Raw genomic sequence first — 22,421 nt, 5'->3', positions numbered from 1 at the left:
ATTTGGGTATGTAATCTTCATGAAAGTTTTCTGAATGCAACAGCACTAACTGATATCAACAAGAAGAGATAAGTGGAAGAATGGTGTTAAACCAGGGGGAGGAGGAGGACTAAGAAGCTGTTGCTGATTTTTTTTTCCCACAAGTCATAAACCAACTGTTCATCTTTAAAATATACTATTATCTGAATTTTCTGTGAAAAAGGGAAAACCTTAGTGTGACTGTGTGGGAAAGGGTTTTATACATCTGTGAACTAGTGAAAAGCCTTTTCAAAGATCACAATGCACTAGTATTGTTCCTGCTTCAAACAGGTGCTAATACCTGCTACAACTACTGCTGCTCACACTGCTGCACATGCAGATCACTAAGAAAAATGAGACATTCTGAGGGGGTGATTCAGGAACACAGTGATAACAGAATGATAAACCATTCAGGCAAATAAGGTAAATCCACCATTTTGGCAGAGAGGAGTACCAAAATTGAAAATTCACTGCAGAAACCTCAATTGTAAGCAAAATGAAGGATTGCTTCCTTTGAAAACAAAATACAAACTCCAGGATATTTGAAATGAGCTCTTGTGCACCATTATCTTGAACACTGCATAATTCTCATCCCCCATCTCTAACAGGAGACACTAGAATTTGAAAGATACAGGAAAGGCTAAGATGTACAAACATGTGCTGAATTTTTCCTTTTTTTAATCATTAAATGTAACTAAATCTAAGGTGTCTAAGATACTAAACTACTTTGCCTTGTCATTTTAAAAAAGTGACACATACATATATTAATTATCTAAGGGACACAGACAGTACCAGGAATTTTCACCTTAGCTTGAAACTAACATTATGTAGCCAATTGAGATTTTTTCCATGCTGTTTCTATAAAAGTGTGCTCAAGATTAGAGATTACCTCTGCAGTGACATAGTTCAAAATATTAATAGTAAAAAATTACAAAATATTTATTAAGACATCATTATGTTGATCAACACTAATTCATTTGTGTTCTAATATTTCTCTAATTTCTTATGTGTTCTGAATGCAAAACAAAACAAAAACATACCTGGTGTCCAGCCATTATTTGCTTCAGCACATTTTCATAACAGACTTCATCCATATGATTGAGCTGCTGCACCTGAAAAATATCATGTCATTCCATTACATTAAAAGCAAATCTATCTTTTTATATCAGCAAGAACTGCTTTTCATTCCATGGGTTCTTACATTGAGTTTCTTCTCTCATCTAGAGCTGAAAGATGTTGATATTGGCAAATAATTTGGCACCTTGAGTATTATCCTGAATGGAATCCTTTCTAAAAGAGACTTAATACTTTTACTTTTCATTTGCTATTAAGTGTACTATCTTGAATGCAAAATGTATTTTACTTTATGAATTCTGTAATGATACTCTTCTGAAAAGCAGAAAGAGAAAGTCTTGGTGGCAACATTACATTGCAGTTATCCTTATCTGCCAGGTACTCAGATTTCGGCACAGCTACAACCTCCTAATATTTCCTCCTGTCTTCATATTTTCTCAGAAAACTTACTGGTTTTAAAATAATTTCAAACTTCAAAGGATAATTTGAATATTTCTTTAATTTTTAAATCAGAAATGCATTCTAAAGTGAGTATGAAGAAAGGGAGTCTTTCCTTTTTTCTTACCATGCAGTGGAAAGGAACTAAATATTCAAATCAAGTATTGGGAAAAGATTAAAGAAAAGCAACAGCAAAAAAAAAAGTGAAGGTACTTGAAACAATTAATGAAGGTTAAAATATGCAAATCATGGTAAGCACCATATGGTAAACTATTATTGTGTGTTGAAATGGCTCCCTACAGTTGTAAAGTAAGTTTCTTTCCTGCACTGCAGATGGAATGAACTACTTAAATAACCTGGTAAAAAAGGCAATATTCATTTTTACAAAAAACATAAGCTATGAAATTCACTTTTGATTGAAAATGTTTTGGTTTCTATTAAGTGAAATCATAGCAGAATAAGATTTTTCTAAAAGCTGAGCTATACAGCCTTTGATTATCAGCTAGTGAGATGCATGAGAAATCTTAGAGAAAAGTGTTTGCATCAATTCCTGTACTAAAAGAAGAATTATAATTTGTGTCAAGTGGCACTGTACTTATGATTTTTAAGAATATTATACCTAACCATGGCCTTGATGCTTCCAAAAATAAGCAAGAGAACAAAATGTAAAGAAGCTTATTTAGGGACTACTTTAAAGTGTCTTCTATCAAATGTGAACATATGATAACTAATGGCTTAGCATGCTAAGGTTTCAATCAATAACTTGTATCCAACTAGTATTAATGTATATTAACATATATATTTCCAGATTTTATTAGTGAGTATTTTTCTTTCAACATTCCTCATGCACCCTTACAGCCAAACAAGAAGCACCACTGCTTCTAGCAAATGAAAAACTGAAATGAGAAAGGCAGAATAATCAGCTGGTACAGTGATTCTGCAGTAGAGGGTGATGATTTCTCCTTCATCAAGGAAGAAAACGCACTTCACAAAACACCTCTAGCATAATAAACAGGTGCCTCCTATACACACATACATGAAGCACGACTGGAACAAACTGCAACCCTTTCTTTGGCTTTCATGATTCTTTACCTTATTGGTTGTCTTAATTCCTATAAAGGTTTGCCCCAGTGGTACAGGTCGGAAACGGCCATCGAAGTAGAATAGTCCAATGTAGGGATTGACGTGCAGAAATGTAGCAACATCAAGATAATTGGGTAAGGTAGCTGAAAGGCCCAAAATCCTAATCATACTTTGTGTAGATTCAACCTATTAAAAAACATAAAACCAGTAAATGAGTCATAAGACAAGAAATCAAGCACAGAGTTCCAAAACATCCAGTAACGTGAAACAAAAGGTGCACAACAGATGTGAGTTAGCGATTAGCCTGTACTGAAGAAACCAGAGCACTCTGCAGTTCCATCAAATCTTGCTTATTCACCTGTTTTATTGTTCTTTTGTCCTCAAAAAGGTTAGCAGTCATTAACTGACATGCAGGAATAAAAGCAGTAAAACTGGCTTTATTTAGAAGGAATAGTCCAATTTATAGGCAAAAATAGGACAGATAATTTGGTTTCATTTCTTCCTTAGTCCAAATCACACCACAATTCTGAAAAGAAAGAAGAATGCAATTTGCTTCATTCCTCAGTCTTGGCTTTTGCTTAGACCTTTCCACAACTCTCTCAGGCAATCTATTCTAGTTCCTTACCATCTGCATTTCTCCAGTATGTAGCAGTACTTCAACAGTGCTGAAGATACTTTCAATTCCATAAATGTTTGCATTACATGTCTTCAGATTCAATAAGGAACAGAAATAGTGCATTACAATGAAATACTCTGTCCCATGTAAAGGGCTACGTATTAGATAGATTTCCAGGTAATTTTCAAGAAGAATGAAGCCAGCCAAAAGACTCGAATGAAGAAAGTATGCAAGAATTTTCCCATTTCCTCTGAAATGTTAATAGCCATGTAGGCTGGCTCACAACTTTCTTACTAGCATAATTTAGAAGCTAAGTTCACAGTAATTTTCATCAAAAGGCTTTTAGACACTATAGCTGAACTCATATACAAAGTTCTCAACTTGCATCAAATGCGTGAATGTCTCATGATGAGTAAGGCTGGTAATTCTATCTGGCTAAACCCTGTTCAGAACAAGATGAGATTCTACTTGGAATACAGATTTTGAATCACTCAGGTGTTTGAGATAAAGTGAAAGGAAGTACCATGTAATTAAAACAGATTAATTAAAAGTTTTCCAAAAAGTTGATTAAGAATTATATGGAGAGACTTCTCAAGGAAGGTAAAATACACCATAGCGTAACACAAAACTGGTGAATAACAAGTGTATTAAAATAATAAACTGAATCCAGAAAGAAAATACCTCCCACGACTCCACAGAAATCAAGTAGACAAGTAAACCACTGTGTTGCCTGGTAATGGACTGACCCGTGGCAAAAATAAATGCTTAAACCACAGATGCAACCAACTAAACTACACAGAAAACCTCATGATTGACTTTTGCATTTTATACAAAGAGCAGCTTTGCAAAGAAAAGCCCATATACGACAAAATCTTAAATGAAAATGCAAATTTTGCCATGACTGGGACAAATAAGAAACTTCACCTTCAAAAGTCTTCCACCTGCAAGGACCAAAGGCAGCAATCAGCTGAAGACTACAAATAATAATTATGATTTCCTGCCCCTTTTTATAGCTGGATTACGAGATGACCTATGAGCTACAGCCAACCTCAACCACACAGTTGTGAGGTATTTGAGGTGGGGTTTGTTGTTTGGGAGGGTTTTTTTTGGGAAAGGGAATGGATGCTTTTCTTTTTTGCCTGTGTTTCTTCACTTTGGTTTGGTTTTGGCTTGCTCCCATGCAGCACCACCTGCACCGACCTTGGTGTCTGCGGGGCTGTTTCTCACACTGCTTTTCCACTCCTATCTCTCTCAACCACCACACAGTCTTTTTACCTGTTCTTAAACACTGCTTTCCCTGAGGTTCCCATCCTTTTCCCACCCTGTCTGCCGTGGGGCTCAGCCCTGCGGGGGGTGGGTTGGAGCTAGCAGGAACCAGCTGTGTCCGGCTCGGGGCAGCCTTGACTGCTCCTCACAGGGGCTGCTCTGCAGCCCCCGCTGCCAATGCCCGGTACAAAAGTTTAATTTACCTAATGTTTATACATTATAAAACCCCCAAACAACTCGAATCTGGAAGAACAGTAACCACTTACTGATATATTCATCCTGTCCTCTGCTCACAATCACCTGACAATAAGTACAACAATCTGAATGTGTAACTGAGCTCCAATCTGGAAAACATTATGTGATTTTGCTAAGCTCAATAATAATTTATTTCAAATCTCCTCAGAGCCTGAAATCACTAGGTTGAAAATCTGCTCTGTTCCATCTGAAGGTAGAAAAGCATTTCAAGTATATAAACAATTAACAAGAACTCTGCTGAATAACCATGGAAGTATGACTTTTTACAGCAATTAACTGTAAGCTGTTTGTTCAGAGTTTTCTTTCAAAACATAAACTATGCCTAGAGGACAGTTACAGTTTATTGAGACTTGACACTTTCAAAACTTTTGCAAAAAAAGAAGCCATTTAACTTCACTGATCTAGCAGTTAGCCTGGAGTTAAGGAGCTGTTTGAAAACCCTGAATTACAACTCCACATGAAAACTACAGCAGTAAGGTAATACAAGCAAGTAATTAAAATTACTAATATGCATAGGAAATTTTTAAACAAAATAGGTGTTATATTATACTTCACATGTATTTCTGCATATGTAGAGTGCCTACTTAATTTTTTTTTTCAATTTATAAATCTAAAATTTACAAATTATTTAGGCAATAAACTTTCTGTTTATATCAAGCCACAAAAATCAAGTCAGAGTGCTATAAGAAATCAGGCAATACTGTCTTTTGCTTTATACCAACATTTTGTTACTTTTCATAATTAAGTGAAGACTATTAAGACTCTAAAACATTCCATCACATTCTTTAACTTTTTTCATGGCCATCCAAACAAAGAAATATTTTCAAACATCTTTTTACTTTTATGTCCACTTAGCAACACAAAATATTAATTGTCAATTTGTATTTAAAATAATCAAGAACCAAAAAAAAAGGCCATTTGCCCTAAAAGACAAAATGTACCATAACAAGTGTCCCAATTATTTATGCTCACATCAAATTCAGACTGCAATTAAAATCCTATGGCTCTGCACATCATCACCTACATATACAGAATGAGTTTTGTTTATTCTTTTAATTATACCTGACAATATACAAACAGCAGTGACTAAAACTGCACTAAATGTAAAAGTTAGAAAAAGGAAATTGCCTCAATATACAGATGTAACACACTACTTATTTTTGCATTAATTGTGATTTAATTATTTATCTATTACTTGCCTGTCCAACCATTATAGAGGCTTTTTATTTTTCATAATGTCTTTCAGAATTTAACACATCTTTAGAACAGAGTTCTCTGCATCCATTTTTCAACTGCTTTTCTGAGCATCCCTTGAAGAGCAAGCATTAGTGTCTTTTGCTCTCAGATTCTTCTAAAGAAAAGGAAGCCTTGAAAGTTTGCAGATGCCCTTTCTAAATTCCATTGAAAACCTAATATTTTTCATGTGTTGGATCACTTATTATTTAGAAGTCCCAATTAGAGATTAAGCCTTCACAGACATGACACTATGACCACAAGGTCTTTTCCTGAATTTGCAGTGACAACTGCTGAAAAGACTTTCTGGGTGACAAAGTTTTCTGTTGACGTTCCTTCTCAATGGCTGGTGGTATGCAGCTGAGTAAATTTTCTTCACTTATGGCACACAATCTTAAACATTTTAGTATTCTTATGTGTCTAATTAGCTCAATTAAAATATAAGCACCATTTGGAACTTACAAGGTTCTCTTTAGAAAACAACTGTCCCAGTATTTGTACATCATGTTCTTTGAAAGCTTTACTATATCTTATTAATTTGATGTTATACAGGAAATAAGAAAGAAAATTGCCATAACTGCATTTAATTGACATATCTAATTCAGAAGCATTCAATATGGCACGTGGAGAATTGACAGCATGTTCTCCATACACGTTTGCAGAATCTGATTATCACACTGTGAGATTCCATGTATACAGGAAAAATAAACAGAGGATAGCTACTCAGCACCTAGTTCCATACTCAAGCATCATCTGTGTTTACACTGTGAATTAAAAAGGGTCAGTTATGGGAAGTGCCTCTCTGGATTGCAAATTGATCACAGCAGGATCATTTTCTTCCTAATAGGTTTTAAGATTTGCATATCATCTCATTACATTACAGCCACCACTTGAGAGCATACAGAGCATGCACAGAGATACTCTTTTATCTGACTTCTAAAGTTCTTCCTGAACTTTCTGATCTTGGCAGTCTTCCCATTTCCATGTATTAAAATATCACATTCACTGAATGAATTACAATCAAGCTGGAAAGCATATCCCTGATTGTTCAACTCAAGCACAGAATTAAGTGAAGTAGAGAAGTTTACATATTTTCATCTTTGAAGAATTGTCCCCTGGTTAGAAATTAATCTAATATTCAGATGACCCAGGGTAACTTCAACACACCCTCTACAGTCTGTATGCCCTTCAGATGTACACTGAAGATAAGTGGAAAATTAGACACAAGCATTTCTTTGCTTTTGTCTAGATGTGCGAGAAGATTAATTATTAGACAAAAACGTAGGTTTCCGAGTTCCCTGCTCAAAAGTGGTAAGAATGAAGTGCAGCATATGGGGATTCACATTAGTTATTAGTTAGACACCACCCTACACACAGAATGGCTCTAAGTCTCAGCCTCCCGCAGGATCTTTGTTTTTCCCATTGTACAAAAAAAAAAAAAAAAAAAAAGGAAGAAAAAGAAAGGAAAAAAAAAGTGATGAATTCTTAGAGCATTAAAAAAATATTAAAGGTGTTGCAAAATTACTAATAAGGAAGTTTATTAGAATGTTTCAGCAATGTTTGCTTATTTATTGATACCTTGTTTAGTGGCTAATAAAAGAATTAAGAAGTTGTCAATCAGTCCTCATAGGTGGTGCTTTACTAGTTTTTGGAATAAAAATGGAAAAAACAGGAAAATTTCAAAATCAAAAGTACACAGTAAAAATGCAATTACTAATGCTGGTTTGGGGGTTATACATAGGATGTTACCTATAACTCAAACACAGTGCACAAAAAGCATTTGTTACCAGGCAACCATCTAGTTAAGCAATTTTATACATGAGTTTTACTCTGCTTCCAATGAACCCTGAAAATACTGTGATCTCAGTCCTTCTTCATTTAGAACATATTTAAAAATCTAGTGGTCCTGAAAAAATGTAACCATGCAGAAAGCACTATCAGAAGCCATATTATTTTCCCTCAGCTAAATATTAAGTATATGATACTTTGCCTTAAGAAATGACATTTTGAATATACCTATTAAGAGATTTCTATGCCCTGCACAGTGACATGTCAGTTTTTCTTGAATGACAGAATGCCTTTTCATGCTGTGCTTACTGTTTTGTTTCCAAAGAAACAAGAAGAAACACGAACACTTCTACAAATCAGTTTAACTGCTTTATCAGTTATGAAATAACATAAACCATATGAGAACCACTATTACCTTTTAAACTCCCTGGATATATCACGAAAATGGAAAAATGTTCACATATCAATAATAAAAAATGACAAGCAGAATGACTTCCTGACATCACCTCCATGCAAAGTAATATAAAAGCTTCTCTAGACTCATTCAAATATCCAATACTATTTTCCAAACAAATGGAGATTAGGTTTTGTTTTTAAAAACCATGTTGTTTTAAAAAAGTAATTTTTACACAACTATAGGATTGCCAGGAGACATAACAAGATAGATCTAGACTCGTGTAAGGCATTAGACATACAGCTGCACACCTTCCTGTTTAAAAATAACATCACAGAATAGCAAGAAAATGTATTAAATTTACGACAAGCTGATGAACTGACAGATTTTAAAGATAATGTGTAATTGAAAAACAACAATTAAAAATGGATGCCTCAAATTGCTTTCTAAGCCCAACTGTATTAAATAGTTATATCCACAAAATGCAGTAAATAAAAAATAACTGGTGACAAGAAGAGCAGGTGACTGGCAGAATATAACCGATGTATGTGTCAGCCATGCAGATAAATCTAGGTTGATCATCAAACTAAACTTATTTTAATTTAGCTCATAGTAAAACAGGCCACAGCTGCAAAAAAAGACACTATTCTCAGGAATCATTCTTATGGTAACAAATGAATCTTGCAGCAACCATGATGAGGTTTGTCTGAGGACTTAATGAACAAGCACCTGAAATGCAAGCTCTGCAGATGACTTGTTAGCAAATTAAGTACATGCAATTATCACAGGTATAAAAGGATAGAACTGAGAAATAGGAGGAAAACTCTCTATCTCTTTATATCCTACCACCAAAACTAGCACAAGAATTCTATTCCCCATGTTGTTGACATATTTAAAAAATACAATCATAAATACAAGAAAGTTCAGCAAAAAGGGCCCCAAAGCACTATAGCTGAAAACAAAGAAAATACTGCAGAAGTTTTCAGTAAGCTTGTTTGGTTTATCCTGTAATAGAAGATTCTGAGAAACTTGATTAGCCTTTGTAAGGGACATCAAGGAGACAGAAGATTAACAGCAGCCACTCAGGATGACATATAAAGAACCAAATGAAATGCCAATGCCATTCTAGTCTCAAAAGACACATATAGGAACTACAGTGAGCTACCATTAGACTCAAGATATATAGATCTAATGAGCTGGTTTTAGGCCATTAGCTATCAGCCTTGTCTTCTTTTTTTTCCTCCAGAACTGCTCATTATGATTTTTTTTTATTCAAGAATGGGATTCCAAGCATATAAAACTCCTAACTTGGTAACAATTAGACATTTGGCCTTGGGTGAGAAACCTCTGAACTTGTTTGCTTCTGACTTCTAGTAAGCAGGTAAGAGGAAAACTCAGGGACAGGAAAAAAACCCTCATGTATCACTCAAGTATAATATTCAGTGTATTTTCTTGTGAAAAAAATACCTGTAAGCAGCAAAGAAGTAATGAAAATCTCTGAATAATTATTAAAAAATAACTCAGTGTCCTTTAAAAGTGGTCAATCTTTTTTTTTCTTTCAAGCTAATAAGCTTAGTAGATACCAGAGAAGTGTGGAAAGTTTGATTAAAAAGTTTAAGCATTTCAGTTTTACATCTACATTATGCTCTAGACTGATACTTTAAACATCAAAGCTGTAAATGGCATTCAAAAAAGTTGTTTGATGTTACACCTACAGTATATAACAGAGCTCAAAGCAATTTTCCTACCAAAATGTTTAGCAAAGTCAATTTAAATCACTTGCAAAAACATCCTCTAAAATTTGAAAAGTGCAAACATGCACAAATATACTGTTCATTCTCCTGTAAGTAAAACTGTCAGCAATTCCAATATATATGCTCCTCCCAGGTTTAAAGATTCTAAAAAATGCTGTCAGTGAAAATGAACATGTCAAAGTCTTACAGTAAGTGATGTGACTCAGTGTCCATCTGGGGGAAAGGGCAACCATAATTGAAGTATTTTGAGGTAAGTATTAGGACAGAACTGCTAATGCACCAGGGTATTTATGTTTTGAGGATGTATTTGTACAGCAAATGATTATGGATCTCAAAACATGCTCATCTGGCACAGCAGTAGGGTCTAGTAGCTAGTTCTTAAAAAGACATACACAAATCATGCATTTGCCAGCACAGCACCTGGTTACTACAGTCTCCATTCTGATCAAGTGACTATTAATCTGCAATGTATTTTTCTTTGAATTACTTGCCTAATCACTTTCTGAATCCCCCCACTACAAATTAGGAAAAACGAGTCAATATTTTTGATGTCTTAAACCAGTATTCAAATCAAGTAATGGATTTCAGCAATTACTGCAGTGGTGTAATTGACATAAGGGTATTTTAGATTGATGTTGTCTATTATTTGGTTTGTTTTGTTGTGTTTTTTTTAGGAACTGACAAATTAATCTTAGGTCCTGCGTGCATGAATACTGAATGAGTATGATGTTTCTACAAATATTAATGAATAATATGTTCTAGAACTACTTTCAGAAGGGCTGGAGAGGAGCTAAATATTTGATACAGAATCATCAAATTCAGAAGCATATCATTCTCCATGGATGGGCTGAATACCCTTGGTTTAGTTTTGGCACCAGGGACATTTATGAATTTGTATAAAAACACAGAAAACAGAACTATGAGCAGGGAATGGAACCAAAGAGATGTAATCAAATATTTTTTCTTTGTAAAAGATAATTAAAACATTATTAGGTGTGGCATTTTACACCTGAAACATCTGTAATATTATTTTCAATAAACTCTACTGAAATACTTCTGAAATAAAAAAAACTTTGTTACCTTTTTTTTTGTCACCTAATAGAAGTTCCAGTAATTTCATAATTAGTTATGGCTTTATATTGCAAACTTCACAGAGTTATGCTTGCAGGCTCAGAAGCTGCAGTATAACATTTCAGTGTAACTTTTAAACCAAACTCTTTTACTATTTGTTTCTATATTAAAAAGCTAAAACTTTTGCACAAAACATTACCTGTTTCTCTATCCCCAGACTCCCTTGAAAAACAAAATATTTTTGTCTGAATTTTTTTTCTACTGCATAATTCTAAAGACTGTTACAAGTATTTTTGTTCTCTGTTTAACTGTGGGTTTTTTTCGTATATTTATATAGTGCAAATTTTCCCTCTCTTCAACTACTTTCTTGTAAATATTCATAGGGGGCTCCAATACTGCCTTTCTTATCAACTTGGAATAAATAAGGTCTTCAGAAAGGTGATAGGTTAGATAATTTCAAAATTGGGGTTTTGTTTTTCTTCCCTACTGTTTCTCTTAAGAAAAGGTTACAAATGAGTAGCTTCAATTCCAGATGAATTGAACTCCAACTTGGTAGATAAAACAAGCCTTGAAATCCTAGAAGATTAAAGCACCCCAGAGAGCTATTTTTAAATGAGTATTGAAGCAAGATATTACTATATTACAATAAATGTACTAAGGGTAGACTTCAGTACCCAAGATATAATTACCTCAGATTTTATATTCCTCAAGTTACCTGCACAAACTTGACAGACACAAAAGGAAAGTATCTTTGGGAGATTTGTGTCCAAATGAAGCAGAAACAGGATGCCAGGGTGAATAAACTAGTGCAGATAAAATTACTCTAGACACTTACTTTGGACAGTTGAAGCCCACCTCACAAGCCTCACCAAAAGTCACATTTAAAAATGAATGACTCTTGCAATGTGGCATGAAGACAATGACCATCATGGTCAATGCTACAATTTTGCTGAGATACTTTAATTTAAAACCACCTAAGGAAAAAAAAGCTAGTAAATTCCATTTAAGAAAGAAAATACAATATCAAACAGATTAAGCTTTAGTCCCCTTGAGGTAGCATAAAGTTTACAAAGGCCTATTCTCTATTAAAAAAAAACAACACCAAACATCTTTCCAAGTTTAGCTTTTTCTAAGAAATTATTATTTATGTTTTTCTTTATACAGGAAATTAGTGTACTGGATTATAGCAGACATTAATTGTATTCTGCTCCTAGAGGAGCTGAAATTGGATGATTCAGAGATCCTGAACAAGGTTAATGTAGTTTTACCAAGAATGAACCATCTTGAAAGCTAAAAGGTTCTAAACAGTGAAAGTGCTACAGACAGAGCCGTAACAACAGCAACTGAGTTTATTTTAAATTTGTTACAGATTATTTGTATTGACATACTTTTGCCATGCATGAGCAACAACAAAAAAGGCATTCTATCCTCCAAAAGCCTTTCCATTATTTCTCCTAATTGAAACCTTTATATTCATCCCAAAATTCCACATTTCATTTTTCTTGTAAATGTATATCTCACCACTGAGACTTATTTATTGTCTAACTCTGAATCTTTCTTCTGTACAAGATTTAAGAAAAACCCCCACACATTCACCCTTTTCTCCTTTTTGCCATTTTGAACCTTGCTGTTCAGAAAGTATCACTAAAGCATGTGGAAAAAAACCCCACGACCCATTATGCTGAAGTAACAGTTACATAGGTTTTTCTAGCAATGCTTAAAGTTTTACCTAGGCTGAAGATACCATTATTCACTTTTAAAAAAAAGAATCTCCTAGAAAACCTGCTAATTAAAAATCAGCATTCCTGGTAAGAAGTACTGTCAATTTTTGTTATATTAAAACATTAGCCTGATTATTACTTGCTTTAAAATTTTCCATGTTGCTGTTACTTGTACAGTGAGTAAATAAATGTTGAGTAAATGAATCATAAATAAATAGCTCTGTAACAAATTATGTGTCCTACGAATCTGATGGTTCATACAATACAGAAAAGAAGACAGAAGACAATAATTTTTCTTCATAATAAATGCAGAATAGCTACAAAATTAATAATAAGCTGCCTAAGCATTTGGATTTTGTTGTCTAAATGTTTCTCCTTTTACACTGAAATCTATCTTTTCTTGACCAAAATAAAATTACTTAAAAGATTTTTCACTCTTACCTGACGTAAAGTTCTTGCTACTATGCTTTCCAGTACTGGTCCTCTGTCTTCATGCAAGAGATGAACTTCATCAAGAATCAAGAGTTTTACCAGCTGAGAGAGAGCTACATCACCAACACTTTTTCTTGTCACTACATCCCATTTCTCCGGAGTAGTTACAAGCATCTAGTAGAGCAAAGCAAACAAAATGTTAAGCATTTACACTGAAAAATCCAGATTAAACCTCATTAAAACCCAGTACGTAATATACAGTGAAGTAAATGTCAAATTTACAAAGCTATTTTCAGTTTTACTGACTTTATATATGCAGCAGATTGCTGAGTCTACACCTGCTGGATCCCATTGGTAGGATTCAGTATGGACAACCATATGGAAATACCAATTAATAACTTCAAGCTCCTGTGCATTTTCCTCTTTAAAACAATTAAGAATCAACTCAAAAAATCGTGTGAGTCATTTAATGTATATGTCCCACTAAAAATATATGTGATAAACTATTTCCAACCTTCAGCACAGCACAGAAAACAGCTAAGATCCACCTTACATCTAAAGCTTGAGCTGACAGCTCCCAGTTCCCAAAGAAATCCTAAGCCATACTTTCAAGTTATACATTTTGGTATCTTGGTCCTTGCACAGGCAAAACAGATTAAACAACTTTTACCAGTCCTGGAAAACTTAATTGTAACTTTGCAGTTGAAAATCACTCAGAAAATACAAAAAGGAAAATTCAGGTTCTGTTGTTTCATAGGGCACAATAGTAAAGTTTAGAAACTCAGCAAATCTTGTTCAGCTGATTTCTAGAGCAAGATGAATGTTCTAATGAGTAAAAGAAGATGGAGTTTGACTATCTTGACTGATTTTTTTTTTAATGGTCAACTACCAATGTTTGAAGAATTTTAAGAACTGGCAAAATGGGTTAACTTCTAACAGCTTTGATAAATAGGCACGATACTGAAACAAAACACAGCCCAACATCATGAACCTTTAAGTAGGCCATGTGTCTAAATAAGCTTTATCAACTTGTGACAGGATCTAAAGAACAGGACACACATTTTCCAAAACTCTCCTGACATTGACCACACTCCAGACTCCTGATCCTATTAGAGAACAGATATAACAAATGATAGGTAGATGAGCAAACTAGGCTTATGATAGCGCTTTTAAAATAGGAATTCTAAATCATAACTTCTTCCTACTTCTATCAGTTTAACTTCATTTGACAAAGTATTTTTAACTAAACTAGCAACTTTTTCCCTCAAACATGTAGTTTCTTCTGACAGACTTTGATTCCAAGGTTATTTTAACACAAATATCAAGGCCCTTGAGTCTTAAAACAATATTACAGCTATATTTTTCTCTCAATAATTTTTTAAAAATTCTATTTAAAGAAAAAGAGAATGAACAGTAATAAATACATTTTGACATTCAGTATTTAATGAACTCATGCTTCACATAACAAATTAAGTCTACAGTTAAACAGGAAAACATGCCTCTGATCCCTATCAGTTCTTTCATAAATAACAAGTTTTGTGATCTGTCTTTCTCTTGACTTCAGATGTTCAGAAGTAAAACACTAAGAACACACAGTTCAGCCTTACTAGATGATAAGGCTTCTACAACAAATGTAATACTAGTAAGTCCCTACAAAAGCCTACATAACAAGTTGTTTTAATTTAGCCAGCATTTGCTATATTCAAAGCAGCCAAGGTTGAATACTTTAAAATATATATATATATAATCTAAACTGTTGACCAGATACTACCAGCAGCCAATTTCAAATTCAACCAGATGATGTTAAACCAACAGAATGTGACTCATGACATTTTCTGCTCAAACAAAATCTTCTTATCTGTGAGAACAGAATGTACTAATACATGAAAAATTAAGACTGCTTACTAGATCCCAGACAGACAAAAAGAGAAAACATCAAGACAGGTCAGGTGGCCTCCAAACATGGTGCTGTGAGGTATACAAATATTGGTGCATGAGGTTACTAGTTTCCAGGGGTAGAACTTTGCACTTGCCTTTGTTGAACTTTCTGAGTTTCCTGTCAGGTCATTTTCAAGCCTGACAAAGTGCCACTGGATGCCAGCACAATCCTCTGTCAGCCTGTCTTCCCAGTTTGGTGTCATCAGTGAACTTGATACTCCACTCCATCATCCAGACCACTTTGTTAAGATGCTGAACAAGACTGGATGCAGTATTAACCCCTGGGGTACACCGCTAGTCACTGGCCTCTAACTAGACTTTGCACCACTGATCACCACACTCTGGGCCCCATCATCCAGCCAGTTGTGGATTCACAACCTCGTTGTGGGAGACAGTAGGAGACACTGTCAAAGGCCTCACTGAAGTCTAGGTAGATGATACCCACTGGTGTACCCTCGTCTACCTGGCCAGCCCTTTCACCATTTAAATTTATCAGGCTGGTCAAGCATAACTTCCTCTTGGTGAAGCCAAGCTGACTACTCATCATACAATTTTCTTATCTTTCATGTGCCTGGGAATTGTTTCCAGGATTAGCTCCATCACCTACTCAGGTGGTGGACACTGACCAGTCAGGCATTCCCTGGATTGTACTTCTTGCTCTTGTTGAAGACAGGAGTGACATTTGCTTTTCTCCAGTCTGGCCAGTTTTCTCTGGCCAGGAACAACTTGTTTATTGCAGACTTTTTAGCATTTTTGCCTGACTTCCTATTTGTTGGTATGGACTGCTCTTGAGCCTGGAAGAGGTGATCCTTGAATAGTAAACAGCTTTCCTGGGCCTCTCTTCTTTCCAGGTCCTTAACCCATGAGAATCTTCCAAGCAGTTCTTTGAAGAGGCCTATTGTTTGCTCTCCTGAAGTTCAGGGTTTTGTGTGCCACCGTTTGACTCATGTTTGAGAACAACCAACCAACAACATGTTGGTGTTGGGACATAACTCCTGGATTGGTAGCATAGCTTGCTTTTCATCCTGTTCCTTCCTCTCAGGATCCCAAGCTCCACCATCCACTGCAGTCAAATCTGCCTTTGATCTTCACATCCACTCTTGTTGGTAAGTAGGAGATACAGCAAAGCACCTCTCCTCGACAGCTCCTTTATCAGTTGGAGGAGGAAGTTCTCACCAATAGACTCCAGGAACCTCCTGGATTGCTTACATCCTGCTGAGTTTCTTTCAAAATACTAGGAAAAAATGTAGCTTACAATACACATGCCTTTATGAAAACTGTTTTCTTCCCTTGATCTCCACCAGATCTATCTTGATAATGTTTATTTATTCTCCTCTGAGAAATATTTTTCCTGCATTGCCTCACAATATTGCTGCAGTCCAACTGTTTTACCACCAAAATATATGTCTTTACTAATTACCAAGAATCACTCCTGAAGAGACTTTGTGATATTACAGAAGTTGTTCCCTTCCTGCAATATTTAAAACTTCACACATGAATGACGGAGTCACTAATTACACAGAGAGAGTGGTGCTGTGTGGGGTTGTTTCTATGTTTTGTTAAAATATTATTGGGTGCATTTTGTTAGCAAATACAGATTTTTCAGATGCTTGTACTCCTACAAAATAGGTAGTGTCAAAATGTATGACCATCATTTATGAACTGAATTATAACAGTACTACAGATGCAACTGTTATCACTTTAAAATGAGCTATGTCAACCACAAAAAATTAGCAGCTGCACCTCCACAGAACATTAATTAGCAAACAGTGAAGAAATACATTTAGCGATGCATATTAAGACCTTAAGGTGTGAAATACTACAAATGCAAACTCCTTAGATAATTTGCTAAACCTAAATTGGCAATGCCCAGATTGCAGGGCTTGGATTTTTTTTTATGTCCCTCACGTTAGCATATATATTTAAAATGGTGTCATTAATCCTTCTGTTTCTGAGCAATGGCTAAATATTAATTATTATAGTCTTTTACTTCGATCTTACTTTAAAACAGCAATGTTACTTAAAGTAATGACCTGAGTTAAAAAACTATACTTGATACACTGTCTTATTTAGTAAGGCCAGTGATCTCCAGAGAATATCCTGCCAGAAAAAACAATTGGTTCTTATGCTTATTTTGCAGATAGAAATTACAGTTGAGAAAAAAATTCCTCCACAAAATTGCAAACAAATAAGCTTTGTAGTCTCAAACCATAAACTGAATTCAAATATATAAAGTGCTAATTAAAATATCAGCTAAAAGAAAATGTTGACTATCAGCAGTTATTAGCAAAGCTACAGATTTTTTTTTCAATTAAAATCATAAACAGGAGCATTATGATCCATCTCATAATTAGTTTTAAATGTGGTAGTGGCATTTCTATTTATAATTAATTTTCAGAGACAACGTATTTTATCCACAAAGTTATATCATCAAAACTCTGACTCATCAAAAGGATTCTGCTTTCTGTCTGGGGGCATGGGAAGGACACAGTAACCAAGTCTTGAAACATCTTTTTAAGATTTTCTCATTTTACTCTGACTTGAGTTATCAGCACACTGAGAAGCATGTTCATTTATATTGCTATTTCACCACTTCACCTCTTCAGTATTGAAACAGCTAGAAAATAAAGTGTCACATTTGCTTAATGAACTGCAACTCATGCAAGACATTTCAATCTCGTTTTTGTATTAGAGTATGGCTGAGTACAAATGGGTTAACTGTCAATATTTTTACTGTCAACTTAAATTTCTCTCGGCACAAACAATTCTCCTTTTCCAAAGCTTTTTGGACTATCATTAATAACTAATCCACACTGACTTTTTCTACTAGGGAAAACACAGACTTATCACAATGAGTTTTCTGTCTTAGGTAAGGACTGCTGCTCAATTTCACTTTTATACCAAAACAGATAACAGTTTTGAAAAGACAAATACATCTTTCAACCCCAAATTATTTCATTTAGCTTTGTGTTTTTTTAACATATCCCCATGTTACTTTACATAATGTTAAGGTAAGAACTCAAACAAAAAGTCTAATTATTTCACTTTGAAAAATGAAGTTGAAAGGGATGACACTAACTGATAATTTGAACACCCACTGCCAAAATTTTGAATGACTGTGAAAATTAGTATTTCTTTGATTGCATGCTTTTGGTTTTGTTTGGTGTTTTTCTTAGTGTGAGAAGATGATAGTCTCACTGAAATCGTTTTCCATTAATTTCTAAAGAGTCCAATAATAATTTCTAGCAGTTGGCACAGCCCGAACATTTACCTTTCCAGCAGCTTACTTGAGATCCTTTAATAAATAAATTTTAATATTAGATATCTGATATCACCACCCACGAGGGACATTTAACACTTTGGCACTCTCCGAGGTAAACCTTCATGGGACCATGTTACAAGAGCAGCAGCCAGAAAGTGACTTCCATAAAGTTGCCTTTATTCCTCTTTTTACTGCACTCTTCCTCTGTATGATGTAATCACACAGTTCACAAACCCTTCTGAGAGTGGGTGCTCAGGCAGGGAGTGGAATAAACATATAGAAAGTAAAGCAGAGGACAGCAATTCAAAACAAGAATTTGAGGTAGGATATAGGAAGTAACAAATAGTAAATACAGACATTTTGCTTTTCATAAACCAGAGACTACCATCTAATGCTGGGTTTTACACAGTTACAACACAACTATGTCTCCAGTGAAGCAAATTCCTTACAATACAAATATGAAACAAATATGAACAGTGTGCACATTTTGCTGAACATAAAATGTTACACCCAATCTTAGCATGTATTTGTAGTCTAAAGTAATGACAATACAGGATCACATATATATATCTCTCTATCTAAAAGTATCTTAGAAACATCCAAGAATAAGATTATACTTAGAAAAATTATCTACATAAAAGATGGAGTTTTTAAGCATAGAAAGACTTACAGGGGTGCATGAAATTGAAGCATACTAGCAACAATTAGTAAGCTACCAAAGCTAACACAAATAATCCATCAATAATAGATCTAGAAACCAACAAGGGAACCAAAAAAAATTATAAATTGTTACAGCTGCCACTCAGAACTCATTAAAACAGCAACTGAATTTTTCAGTGATGAAACGTAACTTTGTTCAGCATGTTTTATTTTATAACTTAATCGAAGGAACTAATATAATTACAGATTATTTAGTTCTTCTACAGAACCCAGCTAGTTTACCTAATAAAAAGGCAACTGATTCACTATATATCAGCACACCTCCTTAGCAGAGCAAGATAATAATAACACATCCCACTGATGTGTCTTACATGGAGTGAGTGAAATGATTTTTTTCAATATTATTTGTTGCATACTCAGTTTCACAGTTACAATTAATAGATGTAAGTTTGTATGTTAGGATTTCAAATGTTATGTTTTCAGCAGTCCTGAATGTCCCAGGAATTATAAAAATTATTTAAAATCTCCAACACTACTTTTAAACCTCAATACAATAGACTCTGACAGAGTCAATAAACTGAAATCAAACCAGTCAGGCAGATGAACAGGGCAGAAGAATTCCTTTTTGATTGTGCTGTGAAAGCACTGAAGATTGTGATAGTATTTTTAAAAGAATACAAAGTTTTACATTTGGAATACCCACATTAATCTGAGGACAAATTATGGAAAACAGTATACATTAGGATCCCAACAGCTGCACGGAGAAGTAATATGAGAAAAACACCTGCTTTCTGCATTTTTTTGTTCTAGGAAAAAAATTCTGTTCAGAGTCAGTGCAAACCTTAATTTAACAACCACAGTAAGGAAGATTAGCTTGCTTGCTTTGTGAAATTTAGCTCTTATATTGTAAAATATATAATTAGCCATTTAGCCTTTGAGTTTAAATAACAATCTGAATGTTTTAAAGGAGTTTGATCCAAAAGATTACCCTCTTTGCTGTTAATCAGTTCACTAATTATAATTATACTAACCTCTGATATACTACTGTCAGGTCTGATTGATACCAACAGCTTCCTTAATCAGATCTGACAACTTTCAGCAAAAGCCTGTCTCTTGAGACACTGCACTCAGCCTGTTTGTTTGCAAGTCTTCCAAGGGTTGTTTAGCATTTTCTTCTCCCCCATCCCCTTTTTCATATAGAAGATACAGCAGAATAACAACAAAACACTGATGTAGAATATATTTGTGTACATTTTTAAACATAATTGTAGCAGTATTTGGGCTAAAGTTTATAGTTTGTTTACTGGATAATGATTTCCAAGGAAAAACTAAATACAATAACATTTTTAGAAATACACTGATGTTTCTGAGAAAGGCAATATTGTTGGCAGTTTGTTTCTTTTCTTTTTTTTTTTTTTTTCTTTTTTTTTTCTTTTTTTTTCTCTGAAAGCTGTAAGGAAAAGGGTTTTAGTCATTCTTCCTCTGTTCTACAGGGAAACTTTAGGCCTGGGCTGCACAGTTTGAGGAGGCAAAGATAAAAGCCTACCTCAGCTCCCTTTTTTTTTCCTATGCATTTATACTGGCACACTTTTAAGGCTCATAATACCAAGGTCCTGCATGTTTCATTATTAACTGTAAATGTTAAAAGTTCAGAATAACTTTTGCTGGCATAATTATAACCTTTTATTTATGTTATTATTATTTTAAGATTCCCCAGGGAGTGGGTAAGAGGGAGTCTGTGTTCATTTTCATAGTATTTGGCAGAAATCAGTGATCAAATACCTATTCTCTGGAACACAGAGGTAATTTTTTGCTACAAGTGAGGAACTTTTCTTCAAGAAAAAGTTCTTGAACAATTTTTTCCCCTCCGTTCTGCTCCTCTAAAGCATTACCCCAACACAGATTAACCCACTATTATGTGAAAAAAGACAAGGATGAAATGGTGACATTTTGTTCCAAATATCCTTTTTAACACACCTTTACAGTTGTTTTTTTTCTTCCACAGATTTGCAAGGTACAGAAGCAAATAATGTTGTTGGGGTTTGTTTTATCTCTAACCAGGCTGGGTTTTTTTGATAATCAATGCAAATCACTGACTCAGAGGCATATTAAGTGTAAACTGAAGAAAGGTTTCTTGGTTCAGTTGAGATGCTGCTGTTAAACCAGATACAGCACTACGAGCCTTTTCACAAAATAACACCCCAAACACCAAACAAATAATTTGGTTTCATGCAAATACTATTTGATGAAATTTGCTTTCAAGTCTAAATAAACTACAGAGAAAATTATGTATGCTAAATTAATGATAACCAGTGTTGTAAAGTGACTGCAACAGACCTACCATATGATCATCAGATTTATATTCTCTGGTAACGTTAACCCTTTGGTTTTCAGCAGGATCCTTTAAGCACTCAAGCAGAAATACCACCAGTTCACTGTTGTAATGAAAGGATCAAATCAAAGGGAGCTTCACAGAGTCTATTTACCTCAAAACTACTGCATACTTTTGTGAGTGATCCTAATGGCAGACTAAGGATTACACTCACTAAACTTTTAACTGATACTATGCTGCACTGAGCTGTAAATGCATTAGAAGATGGAGTAAGAATTTTAAAATGCCTTTTTAAGTAAAGAACAGATGCATTAATTGATGGAAGTAAGAGGATAAGCTTAATCTTCCCTGTCTTACCTGCTAATTCAGAAATCCACCATCTACACTAGTCATCTAGGTTGACTCTAAATCACTCATTTCATCCACCTTAGTATGAACCAGCAGCCTTAGAAATCTTTATAGTGCTCTCCCTGCAAGTCTATACAACTACTTCAGACTAGTTGCCTAACTTATATAGCTAAAGTCAAAATAGGTTAATCTGACCATAAGGAATAATGATCTCAACAAATACAAGATCTGAAAATCTAGCAAGGCAGTAGTTGGGACAGGGAAAAAGAGAAAGAGCAAATCAGTCCACACATGAACCAAAAATGCTGTTGCAAAAAATGAAACCTTGGAACAGACATGCTGTTATTTGGACATGCTAAATCAACCCTCCATTCTGTTCAGCAGCAGTATGACCTTGGGTCAATACATTATGTTTTGGGCAGCTTAATTCAAGAAGTGCAAACCAATTGAGAGGTCAGAAGTGAAAAATGTGAATGACTAAACATAAACGAAGCATGAGCTGCACAAAAAGTTTAAATGAACTGATGCTTAGGCTAAATAAACGTGACTGAACAAAGATAATTACTGCTGCAAGAGTCTTCAAAGAGCAAACAGCAGTGGCTGGGGAATAAAGACATTCAGATAAGGAAAATGGTAATAAAATTTGAGTAGGACTTAGGTAAAAAATAGATTTCTGTAAAAGAGTATTAAAAAAACTTCTAAAAGCAGAGACAGATAAACCCTGAAGGAGATTCAGCA

The 22,421-nt window shown here is 34.6% G+C and overlaps 1 protein-coding gene across 1 annotated transcript in view; it reads right to left on the bottom strand.

Annotated features, from left to right (window-relative positions):
- Positions 1 to 22,421, bottom strand: part of ASCC3 (activating signal cointegrator 1 complex subunit 3) — a 225,189-nt gene that overhangs the window by 145,000 nt on the left and 57,768 nt on the right. Inside the window, 3 exon segments of the mRNA XM_009998051.1 lie at positions 1,059 to 1,130; positions 2,623 to 2,799; positions 13,153 to 13,317. Of these exon segments, the coding sequence (XP_009996353.1) occupies positions 1,059 to 1,130; positions 2,623 to 2,799; positions 13,153 to 13,317 (414 nt within the window).

Source organism: Chaetura pelagica, unplaced genomic scaffold (assembly GCF_000747805.2).
Source record: "Chaetura pelagica isolate M959 unplaced genomic scaffold, ChaPel_1.0 scaffold165, whole genome shotgun sequence".
Classification (NCBI taxonomy): Eukaryota; Metazoa; Chordata; class Aves; order Apodiformes; family Apodidae; genus Chaetura; species Chaetura pelagica.
This window is presented reverse-complemented; position numbering and strand designations above follow the sequence as displayed.